Source organism: Cenococcum geophilum (assembly GCF_001692895.1).
Source record: "Cenococcum geophilum 1.58 unplaced genomic scaffold K441scaffold_9, whole genome shotgun sequence".
Taxonomy (NCBI): Eukaryota; Fungi; Ascomycota; class Dothideomycetes; order Gloniales; family Gloniaceae; genus Cenococcum; species Cenococcum geophilum.
In genome coordinates this window covers 891,130-904,885 of record NW_027137567.1, presented here as the reverse complement: position 1 = coordinate 904,885, position 13,756 = coordinate 891,130, and the positions used below count along the sequence as shown (strand labels likewise).

The following is a 13,756-nucleotide window of genomic DNA, read 5'->3' as shown; positions in this document are numbered from 1 at the left end:
GTAGAATTCCATGACAAAGCTGATACACCACCACAAACCTGTCAGTTGCCGCTGCTTTTTAAGCCCAAGTTGCTTTCTGTTTCAAGGACGTTCGCGCGGTTTCTCTACAAGTGTTTCTACTCGCGAAAAGCTGACTCGCGGGAGGGGGTTGGTTATGGCATCTATTTCTGTGCGATGCGAGACCGCCCTGTCTGCTAACTGCCCCGGCCTCGGGCGGCAAAGCGCTCTTGGTCTCTCCAGCCACACCGATCGACAGCCGTGTTTGGGCATGCAGACAACGAATAATTTCATCGTCGGCAGGGCGGCCACGAGAGCTTCTTAAAACAAGCTGCGTGACCTTCAAAATCATCGTGACCACTCTCGCACGGCATCTTTTGGAGTCTCTGGGCAGGCGGCGACGTGGAGCGATTTGTGGACGCCATATTGCGGGAAGACTCCACATTTCATTCAGCTGTCAAACACGTCCCAGCAAACTCGGGAAGAGCGATCTCAGGCTTTTCAGCCGCTCAGAAATCAAATTTCTCAACAGAAAGGGGGTCTGCATCATAAGCCTTAAACGACCAGGTTCAGTCTTTGTGGTGCGCTGTCATTGCTGGTGGGGGCCACAAGTATGCATTGATGTGGAAATTCGTAGCTCGAGGAATTTGAGAGGCTAATCACTGCTTATATCCTGACCCCAGTTCCTTGCCGGTGGCTCATAATCGCAGTTCTGTATATAGTGAATATTCTCGAGACTGCCCGATATGCTAGTTCTGTACCTAGTAGAGACTTTCAGAGAACTATCCGAGACATTTAGTTGCGAGTCGAGCACAACTTTCTCCTCCATCAACCTCCGCCAGACCGGAATAATTGCTCAATGCTTTGCTGGCTGTTCTTGTATGTCGTCTCTAGGTAATGCAGCTTCTTCTCCAGGTTCGATGCATCAGACTTCAGCTCCTCACTCTCTGCTGCCAGCCTCTGCTTCACATCTGCTGAGGGATTCCATACAAACCTAGGTGGGGCCGGTCAGACAAATTGGGACATCTAGTAGTCTGGAGACTAGGCTCACATCTTTCCAACACCTTCGTAGACATTCGTTTCTTCTGGAAGCGACGCAACTTCACTCGACGTCAGCTGCAGGATCCGACCCTCCCGATTCTTTGCTGCAATCTGGGCCTTGACTATGCCAATCTGCTGCTGAGAGAAACTCGCTTTCTGCTCAATCTCCTGCAGCAGCTAAGTAGGAAAAGATGGTCAGATGCATATAAGGCGGAACGGTACGGGCCTTTCTGCTCACCTTCTGCAGTGCCTCATTCGGAATCGACATGTGGACGGGTTACAGGCTGACAGCGAACGAGCTTCGATGATAGATGCCGCAACAAACCAAATGAGGGCCTAAATGCACGGCTTTTCAATCCCAGAGAGGATGTGCTGCAATGTGATTGGATTTCGAAACCCGGTTGCGGGCAATAAAAGGCGCACTGGGCGCGCCAAGCTACCTCGGCAAGGATAGCATAAAGAAGTGGTTTCTCTTCGCATGAGCTACTTCAACTTCCTGTCAAGCTCCCAAGTTGCCTAACTATCACTTATTGCTACACTTTAGGAATAGAATGGCTTACTGAAGCGCGTCTGCCACTCCACCATACTTCCGCCCGTTCCCGGTCTTCGCAGCAGCTTACTCTCCAGAACGCGACGTTGACTCAATTCTGTTTCCCGAACTTACTTCTTGATACAGCATGGCAGAAAGTGTATTATCATGGCTTCCGTCCATACCCTATCCTCCATCAAGGGAAGGACGGTGGTCTCCGGTGACATCAACGTTAAATTGGTGTGAAGAGGTACACTTCCGTTCAATCAATCTCATTTATGTGCGCGCATTCCAACCGCAGTCAGGATTATTATGCGACTATCTACTCCGCCGAAATCGTAAATACCCTTACAAATCTCTTATTCATGTACCTTGCTGTCAAGGGCATCAACAATTGCTTGAAAAACGGGCATGATAGAATATTTCTCGTTACGTTCTTTGGATATTTGCTGGTGGGGACTGGGAGCTTTCTTTTCCATACCACTTTAAAATGTACGTTCTCAACTACAATCAACGAGCTGCCTCAGCTGGATACATTTCTGATGTGTTGCGAGACTATAGACCCGATGCAGCTTGTCGACGAATTATCCATGATATACACTACCTGCCTTATGTTTTATGCCACATTCTCCTACGGGAAATCAAAACAGTACTCTATATTTCTGGGCATGTTTCTGGTGTCATTGGCGCTATTTATTACCTTGTACTATCACTACTTACAAGATCCTGCCTTCCACCAAAACATGTACGCACTCTTAACAGCAATTGTGTTGTTCCGAAGCATGTGGGTTATGGAAGTAAACATAAGACCTTCTTTCCGCGCAAAGGAGAGGGCCCGCACAGAACCTCATCAAAACGGAGCTGTCAAAAGGGAGCATGACAGACAAGACCAGAGGGACAAGGACATTATAAGTAAAATGTGGAAGATGATCGCATGTGGCTTGAGCATTTTCTTGGGTGGGTTTGCTATCTGGACACTGGATAATGAGTTCTGTCCCACGCTAAGGCGTTGGAGACGGCAGGTGGGCCTGCCATGGGGAATTCTTCTTGAGGGCCATGGCTGGTGGTGAGTTCTTTCTTCTTGCCTTTAGTAGGTTCTCCTATTGACTGTAACACGAAGGCATCTCATGACGGGCATCGGCGCATACTTCTATATCATGTGGGGTATTTGGCTTCGTCATTGCTTGAACTACAGACAGGACGATTACGAAATGATATGGCCTCATCTGCTATCACTACCAGTAGTAGTAAAACGAGAAAATTCCTCTAGCAAAGTGCAAAATGGGTCAGTCAAAAAGAGTTTATAGGATTAATTTAAATGCTGCATATCACCCGGCGTGGTGGTTTCGGTATGCAGGGGAACCAGATTGTATTTGCTTGAATGAGTACGAAACGATGTGTAGCACCTCACAGTCCTTTTCTACGGGATTCCTGTCTTAGCCTAGAGACCTTTTCCAATAGAATAGAGCACCGCCAATGCTGGCATAGGCTTTGTTGTTTGAATAATAGAGGTTCCTTAACAACACCTCAGAAGCAGTTTGAGCACATAAGTATCTCTACTTGTACCCATTAATTCAGGTGCCTGTTGCTGTGTATTTCACGACCCCGACGTGACCAAATTGGGATTGGCGTGCACGGTGTCAATGTGTTTTGACTTGACCCTTGAAAAAGGCCGTGCGTCCTGCCCACAACATCCCTCTTCACACCGCCGCTCCACGACCCTCATCTTCTCCACCCCCATCCACTCAACAGCTTTCTTGACCAGCTTCCTCGCCATCCTCAGCTCCCGAATACACCATTAGAAAACACCTCCCTCAATCAAAATGCGCGAAATTGTACGTTTCCACGTCCATAACAATCCGTGTTTTCGCGTGTCCCCTGATTGCCCCGCGTTAGCTCAGGCACCACAACAACATGGAGAGAACAGTAGCTAACTTCGAATTTTTGTGCATATAGGTCCATCTTCAGACTGGCCAATGTGTAAGGATTCCCAGGCTTAATCTTGTACTCAGAGCACTGACTATTTGCAGGGCAACCAAATTGGCGCTGCCTTCTGGTGTGTACTCATTCAACACTCACAGCAAGATTTACCATTTATGCTAATCTTGCTTGAACAATTAGGCAAACGATCTCTGGCGAGCACGGTCTTGATGGCTCTGGCGTGTAAGTTAGATGAAATTTTTGCAGCCCAACAATCTTCTAAGCAATATTCTCGCTCATGATGTGCAGTTACAACGGTACCTCTGACCTTCAACTGGAGCGAATGAACGTCTACTTCAATGAGGTATGTTTGTCCTAAATCCCAGCTATAAATTTCACATCATTCTAACCTCAACAGGCGTCTGGCAACAAATTCGTTCCTCGTGCAGTCCTTGTTGACTTGGAGCCTGGCACCATGGACGCGGTTCGCGCCGGTCCTTTTGGTCAGCTTTTCCGCCCTGACAACTTCGTTTTCGGGCAATCCGGTGCCGGTAACAACTGGGCAAAGGGTCATTACACTGAGGGTGCAGAATTGGTGGACCAGGTCCTTGATGTAGTGCGTCGTGAGGCCGAAGGCTGCGACTGTCTGCAAGGTTTCCAGATCACTCACTCTCTTGGTGGTGGTACTGGTGCCGGTATGGGTACCCTGCTGATCTCCAAAATCCGTGAGGAGTTCCCAGACCGCATGATGGCTACTTTCTCCGTCGTGCCTTCTCCCAAGGTCTCGGATACCGTTGTTGAACCGTACAATGCTACCCTCTCCGTGCACCAGTTGGTCGAGAACTCTGACGAGACCTTCTGTATCGACAACGAGGTATGTATCTTCCGAGAAATCATTAGTTACATGCTAATCAGATTAGGCTCTTTATGACATTTGCATGAGGACCCTCAAGCTTAACAATCCATCGTACGGTGATCTCAACCACCTCGTGTCAGCAGTTATGTCTGGTGTCACCACCTGCCTGCGGTTCCCCGGTCAGCTTAACTCCGATCTCCGGAAATTGGCTGTCAACATGGTTCCATTCCCTCGTCTCCACTTCTTCATGGTCGGCTTTGCTCCTCTTACAAGCCGTGGCGCATACTCTTTCCGTGCTGTGACCGTGCCAGAGTTGACTCAGCAGATATTCGACCCCAAGAACATGATGGCTGCTTCTGACTTTAGGAACGGCCGCTACCTGACCTGCTCTGCCATCTTGTAAGTTTGCAGCCACTACAAGGCCTACCGCTTCCTAGAAAATACTAATACTATTTTCACAGCCGTGGCAAGGTCTCCATGAAGGAGGTCGAAGACCAGATGCGCAACGTCCAGAACAAGAACTCCTCTTACTTCGTCGAGTGGATCCCTAACAACGTTCAAACCGCTCTCTGCTCTATTCCCCCACGCGGCCTTAAGATGTCGTCTACCTTCGTTGGTAACTCGACCTCCATCCAAGAGCTCTTCAAGCGTGTTGGCGACCAGTTCACTGCTATGTTCCGTCGCAAGGCCTTCTTGCATTGGTACACTGGTGAGGGTATGGACGAGATGGAGTTTACCGAGGCTGAGAGCAACATGAATGATTTGGTCTCCGAGTACCAGCAATACCAGGAGGCTTCGGTCTCTGAGGGTGAGGAGGAGTATGATGAGGAGGCCCCTGAGGAGCAGGAGTAGGATGTTTATTGCCGATTATTGGAGGTTAGATTATGGTGAAGGCCATTGGCCTATAGTTGTTTTTTACTACTATTCGTCTCTATGCTGCAAGTAGTCGTCTGATTAGGCAGATTCTTATTATAGTTGGGAGAAAGACGTCGTTAATATCCTCTCCCACTATAGGATAGTTAGACTAACAGCCTGACTCACTCCAAGCAACTTTAGCGATGGTGTTTTGTTAATCAAGAGATTATTTCTTGACTAGCTTTTGTGAACAAAAGTAAAACATTCCCAACCCTTTGCTAAAGTAACACATGGACTTAAATGCGACTTTTACATCCCCAAAATGCGGAGGCAGTTGAATACCCGCAACGCCACCGCTACCATGATATGTTGAATGAAAACACATCTAAAACGTATGCCACCATGCTCCGTTATACTCCCAACAGACTCCTCAACCCCCTGTATCTCACATAGAACCTACCATGCCCTATATGATGCGAGCTCCATTAAGACTACGTCGTCTTTTTTCCAGCTTTCCTCTCCCGCTCTCTCTTCGCGTATATCTCCGTCGTGAAAGGACTGCACACGCACGTATGTCAGCAAGGCTCCTCGCCCAAAACCAGAAGAGAAAAAAAGGGAACAGCTCACTCCTCGTACGTCCTGGCGACCGCATACGCGACCGCGACCAGCCCCGTCAGCACCAGCCCCGCCGGCTTCCCGCTCCACAGCGCGGTGCCCAGGAAGCTGAGCGTGCTGCCGTGGTACATGGGCGCCGCCGTGACGTTGAACGGGAAGCTGGTCACCGGCGCGTCCATCAGGATCCCGAAGTAGTCGCCCAGGTACGTGCCAGTCAGCCCCAGCGCCCACATGGACGAGAGCACGAGGACGTTGCCGCTGAGGAAGAGGCCGTAGGACGCTAGGTGCACGGCTGGGTGCTGCAGGAGGGGGTGTGCGGGCTGGGCGCGCAGAGCGCGCTCGTAGCTAAGGAGGGGGGGTTGGTTAGCTTGAGGGTTTGCTGGAAAATCAGGCGGGAGCGGAGTGGCGGAGGGTATGGAAGGGGAAGGTTGTGCGATTCAGTGTTTTGGAGCTCCGTGTGGGATTTATTCTGGGTTGGTTGGAGAGGCTCAAGGCAGCTACACACAGCACATCTCTGAATATTCCCAGCGAGAAAATTACAGCACCGAGGGCGTAGCAGCCGTAGAGTGAGTTCCCTCGGAACAGCTTTGTGAGGGCTTTATTATAGTATTCTATGTTTGACGAGGTTTGCGTCAGAGATGGGATGGAAATTGCTTTTGCCTGCGCCGATCTCATGGTTGGTGTGTACCTTGACGGGCTGCGATACTGCACTCAAATATTAGCCCGGTGCTTCTAAGATAATTTGGGAGGTTATATATACTTCCAGAATGTCGGGTTGAACACAATTGAAGCCGCGGATACTATTGGCGGTCAGAAGCTTGCAGTAGCTGAAACTACGATGAGTTGAGGTACTTACGCCAGAAGCTCGGCCGGCCGAAGTCAATAAGGCTTGACATAGTGTGCATACACTCAAAAAGGGAGAGGAAGGGGTGGTTGTTCACGCAATGGCAGTGCTAAAGCTAGCAATGTTTGTTTATATGTGGGGACTCGGTTTTGGTGTTGCAAGAGAAGCGAGCAAAGACGTCAGTTGCATGACCCTGGCAATGTTTGTTTATATGTGGGGACTCGGTTTTGGTGTTGCAAGAGAAGCGAGCAAAGACGTCAGTTGCATGACCCTGGCAATGTTTGTTTATATGTGGGGACTCGGTTTTGGTGTTGCAAGAGAAGCGAGCAAAGACGTCAGTTGCATGTGGGATCAGAAGTTTAGCGGTTTCTAAGCACACAACATATCACATTTATGGAGACTTCATATATCGTTGAGCCCAATCAGATTTATGCTTTAATTTGTTGTCTCATTCATGGTATTCCAGTAGCCTTAGTAGGAATTGCTTGCCAGAGCCTAAGAAAAGAGACATTTCAAATACCGTTCGAAGCACATGAAAATGGTCCTCCAAAGCCAGCGGTGTGGTATCCGTCAATGATACTCTGTACAGAAGCCTGAGAGAAAGGGGTTAGAGATTTGTCAGTAATGGTAAATGAAGTAGAGCACTTACATATGTACCAGCACTCAAGAAGAAGAGGCCGATGATGCAGAGGATGATGTTAACAACAAATCCAACAAATCCTCTTATTCCCCGCACTTTCCAAAAGTTAGGTCCGTAGTCTGCCCGCCGCATCCTCAAATAGGCAACTCCCCAAAAGATAAACCCAAAGAATGAATCGAACAGCGAGCTCATCAACGAGAGGAGGTCAGAAAAGAACGGAATGACCTCAGCGATGATGAAGGCTAGGATCCAAGTGCAGGCCAGTATCCCTGCCCATGAGGCCCACCCAACAATGGTGTGGTTACCCATGTGATTGGATCCACTGAATAAGCGGAAGAAGACAAATCTGGCCGATACGGAGGCGTATAGTACACCCAAAAAGATTAGGGTCGGGATCATGAAGGAGAAAGAGACCTTCAAATAGACCTCGTTACCAAGAGAACCAAAAGCGGGAGCCGTGTTGTAGTTAGTTCCAGTGTAGGCATATACAATGGATCCAACCAGACTAAAAAGGATAACCTCAGCAATAGTAACAGCCCACAGAGCTTTCGGGAAATCCTTGGGATTCCTCATCTCCGCAATGAAGCTGGGAATCGTGATCTGCCCAATAAAGGTATAGCTGATATTCATGAATGCGTTCATACCCGCCACGAATGTTGTGCCTGCAGCAGGGATGGTTAGTACAACAGGTTCTCCGTACTTCGGGTAGCCTTTAGGGTGAGGTTCGATACCAGCAAAAATTGTTGCCAGTAAAACTGAAACAAAAGTGAAGAACGCGGAAAACGTAGCAATTCTGGCAAGTGCTGAAAAGGTTCGAGGCATGGAGCAAATGAACGAGACAACCGCTATAATTGCAGAGAATCCGATGGTGCACACGCTGTGGTTCGACATGGTGTTCAGATATTTGGCACCGACCAGGCAGTGGAAGCCCTACAACATCCTTAATCTGACTGATGCAGTGTAAGATATTTTCTGGATAGCCTACCTGGATGAAAGTGTTATTCAGGACGAACATAACAGCCGTGAACCACCACGCCCATTTGCTATTCCAGAACAGCATCTGTCCGATGTCACAGACATCTCTGACTTCTGGATGGCGAAGGCAAAATTCCCTTGCGGTGAATTAGTTTCTCGGCTATTTTCATTAGATCTTTTTCAATCTTACCAGACAACTAAGGAAGTATAGAGCACCAGAGCAGCAACCACAACGGTCAAAATCAGCCCAGGAACGAGACCCAAAACTGAGTAGGAATAAGGGAATGACATGATAGCCAAGCAGATGTATTCAGCAAAAAGTAAGGCGGCCGTCTATATGTTAAATATTAGTGAAATATCACCACAGTCATGTGGAGCAATGGCGAAATGCGATTCGGCGCACAGTTTGGAATAGCATGTAGTATATCAAGACACACCTTCGGCCAACTGCAACTTCTGTATTTGATGGCGTTTGATGCCTCCATCTCAATCTGCTTTCCCACACTGAGACTGCTGTCAGTATCAGAGTCCAAAGGCTTGTCGATGCGGCTCATGCGACGGCCAGTGGGATTTTCTGGATCATGACCAGGACCAGAGAATTGCTTTTCAGACGAATCGAACTTTTCGCCCTTTACTCCGACATCTAACGCCATTTTATCGAGCGGATGGACTGTTTCAGAGGTGTGTAATAGAAAGGTCTGCGACTATTGGCTTCTGGCAACATTAACCACCGAATTTGACTTGAGACGGTGAGGAAAATGAGCGCGCAACGAGGGTTTCCACTCGTGTACGGGCTGGTTTGGAATGAAGGGTTGGGACAGGAACGGCTTTGTCGAACAGTCGTAGTGGCGCAAGAATAGATGGGGGAGGCGTGGTGCTTTGTAGAAATTCACGGTCAAGTCTGGCTGAAGGATGGCGTAAACTAGCGTAAGGCAGGATTTGATCGGAGCAAATAAAAGCTAGGCTGAGGGACAGGCGAAAAAGAGCTTGAAGCTACCCTCAAACAAGGTTCCATGGTTGAGCAGCCCGCTTAATGCTCCAAATGGGCAATAAGCTTTCCAGATTAGCAAGAGAAGCATTGCGCCTCCCGGGCGAAGCTAAAGAAGCAGAGCAGATCCCCCTACGTACAAGAAGAGGCGCTTGTTCCAGAAGCCATGAAGCAACACGGATATCTATCCAAGTCGGCCTTGCCGGCAAAGCGCTTTCATAGCTCCAAGCTATGGAGTTGCACCGCATGTCCCCCGTGCCAAGCTGCAGGATCGCGCCGCATTAGTGCCGCTCGCGAGAGCCCTAAGAGAGGGCTTGAGCAGGGATCGGCCACCCTGTGGGCGTTCCAACGTGCCGTGCGGCAGCTGCAGCGGATTGAATGGGCGCTGAATGCTCTTCTTCCCCACGTGTTTGGGAAGGTCCTTGGGGCTTCCGACAGTGCATTGGCAGGGGTGGTAGGGTTGCGTATGGCAGCAACTATTGCTTGTGCGATGACTTGTAACTACATGGTCCACCCCAGGTTAGAATGCGGACCTGTTCTTGGGCGGGACGAGGGGAGGTTACAACCCAAGATGGTGGCGCTCGCAAGCACAAACCCGGGACGCTTGACACTAGCCAAGCTCCACATCGCGCCGCATTTGCGCCCCAAGGACGCACACTCCCGCCTTGCACCATCGCACTCGCAAAAGGCATCATCGTTTTCACGGAACTGTTTACGAAACTGCATCCGCTCAATTTGCTACTGTCACAACCGAAATTGGCTTCCTCCATTCTGCTTCAAGAAAGTTTCTCCGCACGGACCTTTTGGCTGGTCTTGGCGCTGACACCGCGCCATCTTATGTCCTCGACTTACTTGCTGCGTGCCATACACAACTGTACTCGACAGGCGCCAAATCTTGCTGTTTCACAGCATGAGCAGATTCGAGACATGATCCTCAGTAAGTCACTCCGTAATGCCCAAGTGGCTAGGATTGCTCGTTGCAGCATGCGCTCGATTCGCTCGATTCGAACGATTCGAACGAACCTTCGATGCTTTGGGACCACCAAGGCGCCCCCGAACAGGGCCGGAAGGCCCAGAAGTATCACACCTCCCATGTTGAGTGCATTGTGTGATCGAAAAACCCCACATGTGCCGAGACGAGACAGCCCTGTTCCTCTGGGACGAATTCGATGTCCAAGTAACTAGTTCCAGTATCGGCAGGGCGTCGGTATGCTGGTCCAAGAAAATCGCACGCCGCGTTGCACAGGAACGAAACGCAGACTTACGAGACTTTCACCTCTACAACTTATCGGAGTTCCGCTCATACCATCTGTTTACGTTGCTTATGCAGCTTAACCGGCTCCGCATTTGCACTAGTTTCACTCTATAAGAAAGCACATCTCTAGAGTCTTTATTTATCTTATATACTAAATATTCTCTTCCCAAAGGTCTTAGGGAGAGCTGCGTAACCCATAAAATAAGGTAGTCCGTAGTGGCCGCGCTAACTCCTAGCTCATCCTCAAAATGGCTCCAAAGACGCGGGCGATGACTGCAGAGAGGAAGGAAGGGAAGAGAAAGAAAAAGAAACAGACCTCTTTTACGGACGACCCGAATCCTTTCTCTCCGCTGTCACAGCCTCCTTTGCAGCCTTCTTTACACTCTCGTTCTCCAACTCCACACTACCCCCCTGAATCGCCGCTCCCGCCATGCCCCTCCACCAATACCTTCGCCTTCGCCTTGGCCATCAACCCTAGCCTCTAGTTTTAAGACGATATCCTCCCGTATACCTTAACCCGCTGCTTCGGGCGCAGTGTTATCGATAAGGCCTGGCCAATAGGAGGCTGTTGTTTCAATCTCCATGATGTTCCTGCACGGCCCTAAAACTGGCCCAAGCGTTGCACCTCAGTGGGTTAAGGGGTAAGCTCGTATACCAATAACTGGCCCCATCAAAATCTCTCCCCAATAAAACTTGCCGCCGCCGGCTTCCACCGTACCTTCGGTAAAGGGAAAGATAGGGTAGAATGCGCTTTCTGTAGTGTACAGATCTATGACTGGGACGGCATAGACTGCCCTATCGAAGAGCTAATGTTGGACCATGTGGACGACTGCTCGTGGCCAGAACTTAGAGCCGACTTCTGGTGAAAGGCTTGCTGGTAAGACTGGAAGGGACTTGTCAAGGCCAGGGATCATATCAAGGACTGAACGGTCTTGTTTTTCTCTCGACTTCTTGCGGCGTCGTGCCATGAGCGATTCATGACAGGCCATGCAGAAGATGCCCAGAAATGTACGAGCGTAACGCAGATTCTCGATTTTCCGGGTGCAGTTCCGGCATTTGAAGCAGTTTGCACAATATGTCTGGTCCCCAGCAAAATCGCCAGCTCTTCAATCTTATTATCACAGGCATCGCGGGCGTATGTGCAATTACTGCATATTGGTGAGCCGTCGGCGAAAAGCTGCAGATATGAGTCCGAGTCGAGAAGGGTGCCGCAGGCGTTGCAGCGGAAGCAGCCCAGATGCCACCGGCTCCCACCTGCAAATACTGTTAGAACAAGCCGTTAACCTTTCATTAGAAAGGTGACTCACCCATTTCGAAAGCCTTCCCTTCTCCTAAGATTTCCCCACAGCCCTTGCAGGGGTACACGACATCATTATCACTATGTCTGTCGTCGTCAAACGGGCTAGAAGCATCATCCTTATGGATGCGTATTGAACTAGCAGTTTCAGCGCCGTCAAAATCCAGGTAGGCAGGGCCGTTCGTCCACAGCTCCTTCTCAGGGGCCGCGTCCGTTTGCATGCCTGAGGGGCTGCTGGCAGGTTGGTCGGAAGAGTCTCCTTGCAATAGAGCCGAGTGTATTTTATCTTGGAACGAAGGGACTGCTCCTCCCATATCCAGGGAGATGCTAGGGACAAGAGCGCCAGCATCCTGCAGCTGTCGTGGTGTCGTTGGAGTATCTTCTTCCCTAGCATGTTCCGCTCGCTCTCTAAGTCTTGTGGGAGTGGCGGATAACGCGCCTTTGGGTTGTGGGGACTCGATTTCAACGACGGACTGACTGTTTGTCCATAGGGCGGCAGGCTCTGACAGCTGGGGAACTTTAGTATCGCCGAATAAGTAATGCTCTTCATTCATAATATCGCCCGGATAGAGTGGCAATGCCACGATTGAAATAACGGAGATATCCGCGAGGGAAATCCCGGAAAAGGTTGACCAAGCGTTCGTTCTAATAGCGGAGCTGACAAAGGAGCGGTCGCAGCAGTCATTCCTTGCCATTCTGTAAACACGGGAAGACTCTAGATCAGCATCGAATGCAAAGCGAACCCTAACCACCTCAATGATAGATGTGCGTTTGTTATTCGATGGCCGCGCTGCTGTAATTGTCTCATTGTCTTCTCGCGACACAAGGCTTAGATCGTTAAATTTCTTGGTTATTGTACTTCGTGCGTCAAAGGCGTCTTCCAGATTCTTTAATCGCTTGCACAGTTCCTGGTTGCTTTTTAGAAGCTGCTCCACCAGGGATTCTAGCGATTCTTGCGATCGACTAGCTTCTGCATCTGATGCGCTATGGATATTAGTGAGCTAACCATGCGAGATAATACGTGATCGACATACCATTGAAGAATATTAAGCATTAGTGAAATTGATGCTTTGTGCCTCTGCAACCTCTTAACCATCTTTAAGCAATTACCCTCAATACGCGTCCATTTTAATCGAGTTCTAAGAGGAAACTTCTGCCCTTTAGACACCGCTAACGGGGTAATAATCGCTTCCAGCTCAGAGAAAGTTAGCACAGATTCTGTTAGCGTGACTATAAGCTGATCAAGCTGTATTAGAGCGGCTCGACGCGGTGGTGCCGACGAAAGGTCCGTGAGAAGGGTCTGGAGAGACGAAAGTGCTGCCTGAACTTCATTAATCTCACAAACCAACGCAGCCACGACTCGGGGCGCGTCTTTGGCGGTAGAGATTATAGAACGAAGAAGCTCAGAAAGCTTGCCGGCTGAAGCAAGAATACCGACAATGGATGCCGTGACACTCAACGGATCCATGTTCTAATAGTAACAAAGAAGAAAATAAGATGGAACGCTGCCTTGACGGCTTACAGTACTTATCCTAAGCCGAAACCTCGCAACTAGTGCGAGAGCTCAGCCCCCACCACCGCGCGAAAATAACAGGGATATTCCCCATGCTAGGCGAACTTCAGCCTTGTGTAAACCCATCTTAGAGGAGAAAAGAACTATAACGAATCGAAGATGTTTTCAGGGGCGCCTACTACTACACCCTCTCATCAATTCCGGTAGTTAGCGCAGCCACGTCTGCACGGCCTTTTTGTAGGGGAAGTTTTGGTATTTTTGCTGTTTAAGGGAAAGTTAATAAAACACGCTAACCACCGGAATTGACGAGAGGTGTATATAATTCTAAGGAAAGTCGGACCATAAGTCCTGAGGTAGGTAGTAGAGAGCCACAAAGCGGGAACGTTAAAGTTTTGAGCGAAATTTGCACTAACCCTAACAGTCTCACCTGT

General features: G+C 49.4%; 7 protein-coding genes across 7 annotated transcripts; 2 read left to right on the top strand and 5 right to left on the bottom strand.

Annotated features, from left to right (window-relative positions):
- Positions 1 to 22: 22 nt before the first annotated feature.
- K441DRAFT_363871 (uncharacterized protein) lies at positions 23 to 633 on the bottom strand. Its single transcript, XM_067641405.1, has one exon. The coding sequence runs from the start codon at positions 440 to 442 to the stop codon at positions 59 to 61; it is 384 nt and encodes a 127-aa protein (XP_067507018.1). The 5' UTR covers positions 443 to 633; the 3' UTR covers positions 23 to 58.
- On the bottom strand, positions 569 to 1,416 carry K441DRAFT_655365 (prefoldin subunit 1). Its single transcript, XM_067647839.1, has 3 exons — positions 1,277 to 1,416; positions 1,049 to 1,215; positions 569 to 991 (listed from the first exon to the last, which is right to left on the bottom strand). The coding sequence occupies exons 1-3, from the start codon at positions 1,304 to 1,306 to the stop codon at positions 826 to 828; spliced, it is 363 nt and encodes a 120-aa protein (XP_067507017.1). The 5' UTR covers positions 1,307 to 1,416; the 3' UTR covers positions 569 to 825.
- On the top strand, positions 1,233 to 2,844 carry K441DRAFT_630521 (alkaline phytoceramidase; the record flags this gene model as incomplete). The annotated part of the gene is made up of 5 exons (XM_067646277.1): positions 1,233 to 1,256; positions 1,338 to 1,817; positions 1,873 to 2,059; positions 2,129 to 2,633; positions 2,688 to 2,844. Coding segments are annotated over exons 2-5 (951 nt in total), but the record flags the coding sequence as incomplete, so codon positions are not given.
- A 546-nt stretch (positions 2,845 to 3,390) lies between these two features.
- K441DRAFT_685240 (beta-tubulin) lies at positions 3,391 to 5,195 on the top strand (the record flags this gene model as incomplete). Its single annotated transcript, XM_067651858.1, has 8 exons — positions 3,391 to 3,402; positions 3,524 to 3,547; positions 3,598 to 3,623; positions 3,689 to 3,730; positions 3,797 to 3,851; positions 3,906 to 4,361; positions 4,408 to 4,742; positions 4,805 to 5,195. 8 exons carry the CDS (start codon positions 3,391 to 3,393, stop codon positions 5,193 to 5,195), a joined length of 1,341 nt encoding a protein of 446 aa, XP_067507015.1.
- Positions 5,196 to 5,698: 503 nt separating this feature from the next.
- Positions 5,699 to 6,709, bottom strand: K441DRAFT_630516 (phosphatidylethanolamine N-methyltransferase; the record flags this gene model as incomplete). Its single annotated transcript, XM_067646276.1, has 6 exons — positions 5,699 to 5,756; positions 5,826 to 6,158; positions 6,319 to 6,424; positions 6,502 to 6,518; positions 6,574 to 6,613; positions 6,670 to 6,709. Coding segments are annotated over 6 exons (594 nt in total), but the record flags the coding sequence as incomplete, so codon positions are not given.
- Positions 6,710 to 7,169: 460 nt separating this feature from the next.
- Positions 7,170 to 8,826, bottom strand: K441DRAFT_547627 (uncharacterized protein; the record flags this gene model as incomplete). The annotated part of the gene is made up of 5 exons (XM_067642922.1): positions 7,170 to 7,250; positions 7,307 to 8,227; positions 8,283 to 8,409; positions 8,463 to 8,605; positions 8,710 to 8,826. 5 exons carry the CDS (start codon positions 8,824 to 8,826, stop codon positions 7,170 to 7,172), a joined length of 1,389 nt encoding a protein of 462 aa, XP_067507013.1.
- Positions 8,827 to 10,935: 2,109 nt separating this feature from the next.
- On the bottom strand, positions 10,936 to 13,413 carry K441DRAFT_363690 (uncharacterized protein). Its single transcript, XM_067641402.1, has 3 exons — positions 12,847 to 13,413; positions 11,823 to 12,796; positions 10,936 to 11,769 (listed from the first exon to the last, which is right to left on the bottom strand). Exons 1-3 carry the CDS (start codon positions 13,278 to 13,280, stop codon positions 11,426 to 11,428), a joined length of 1,752 nt encoding a protein of 583 aa, XP_067507012.1. The 5' UTR covers positions 13,281 to 13,413; the 3' UTR covers positions 10,936 to 11,425.
- Positions 13,414 to 13,756: the final 343 nt, after the last annotated feature.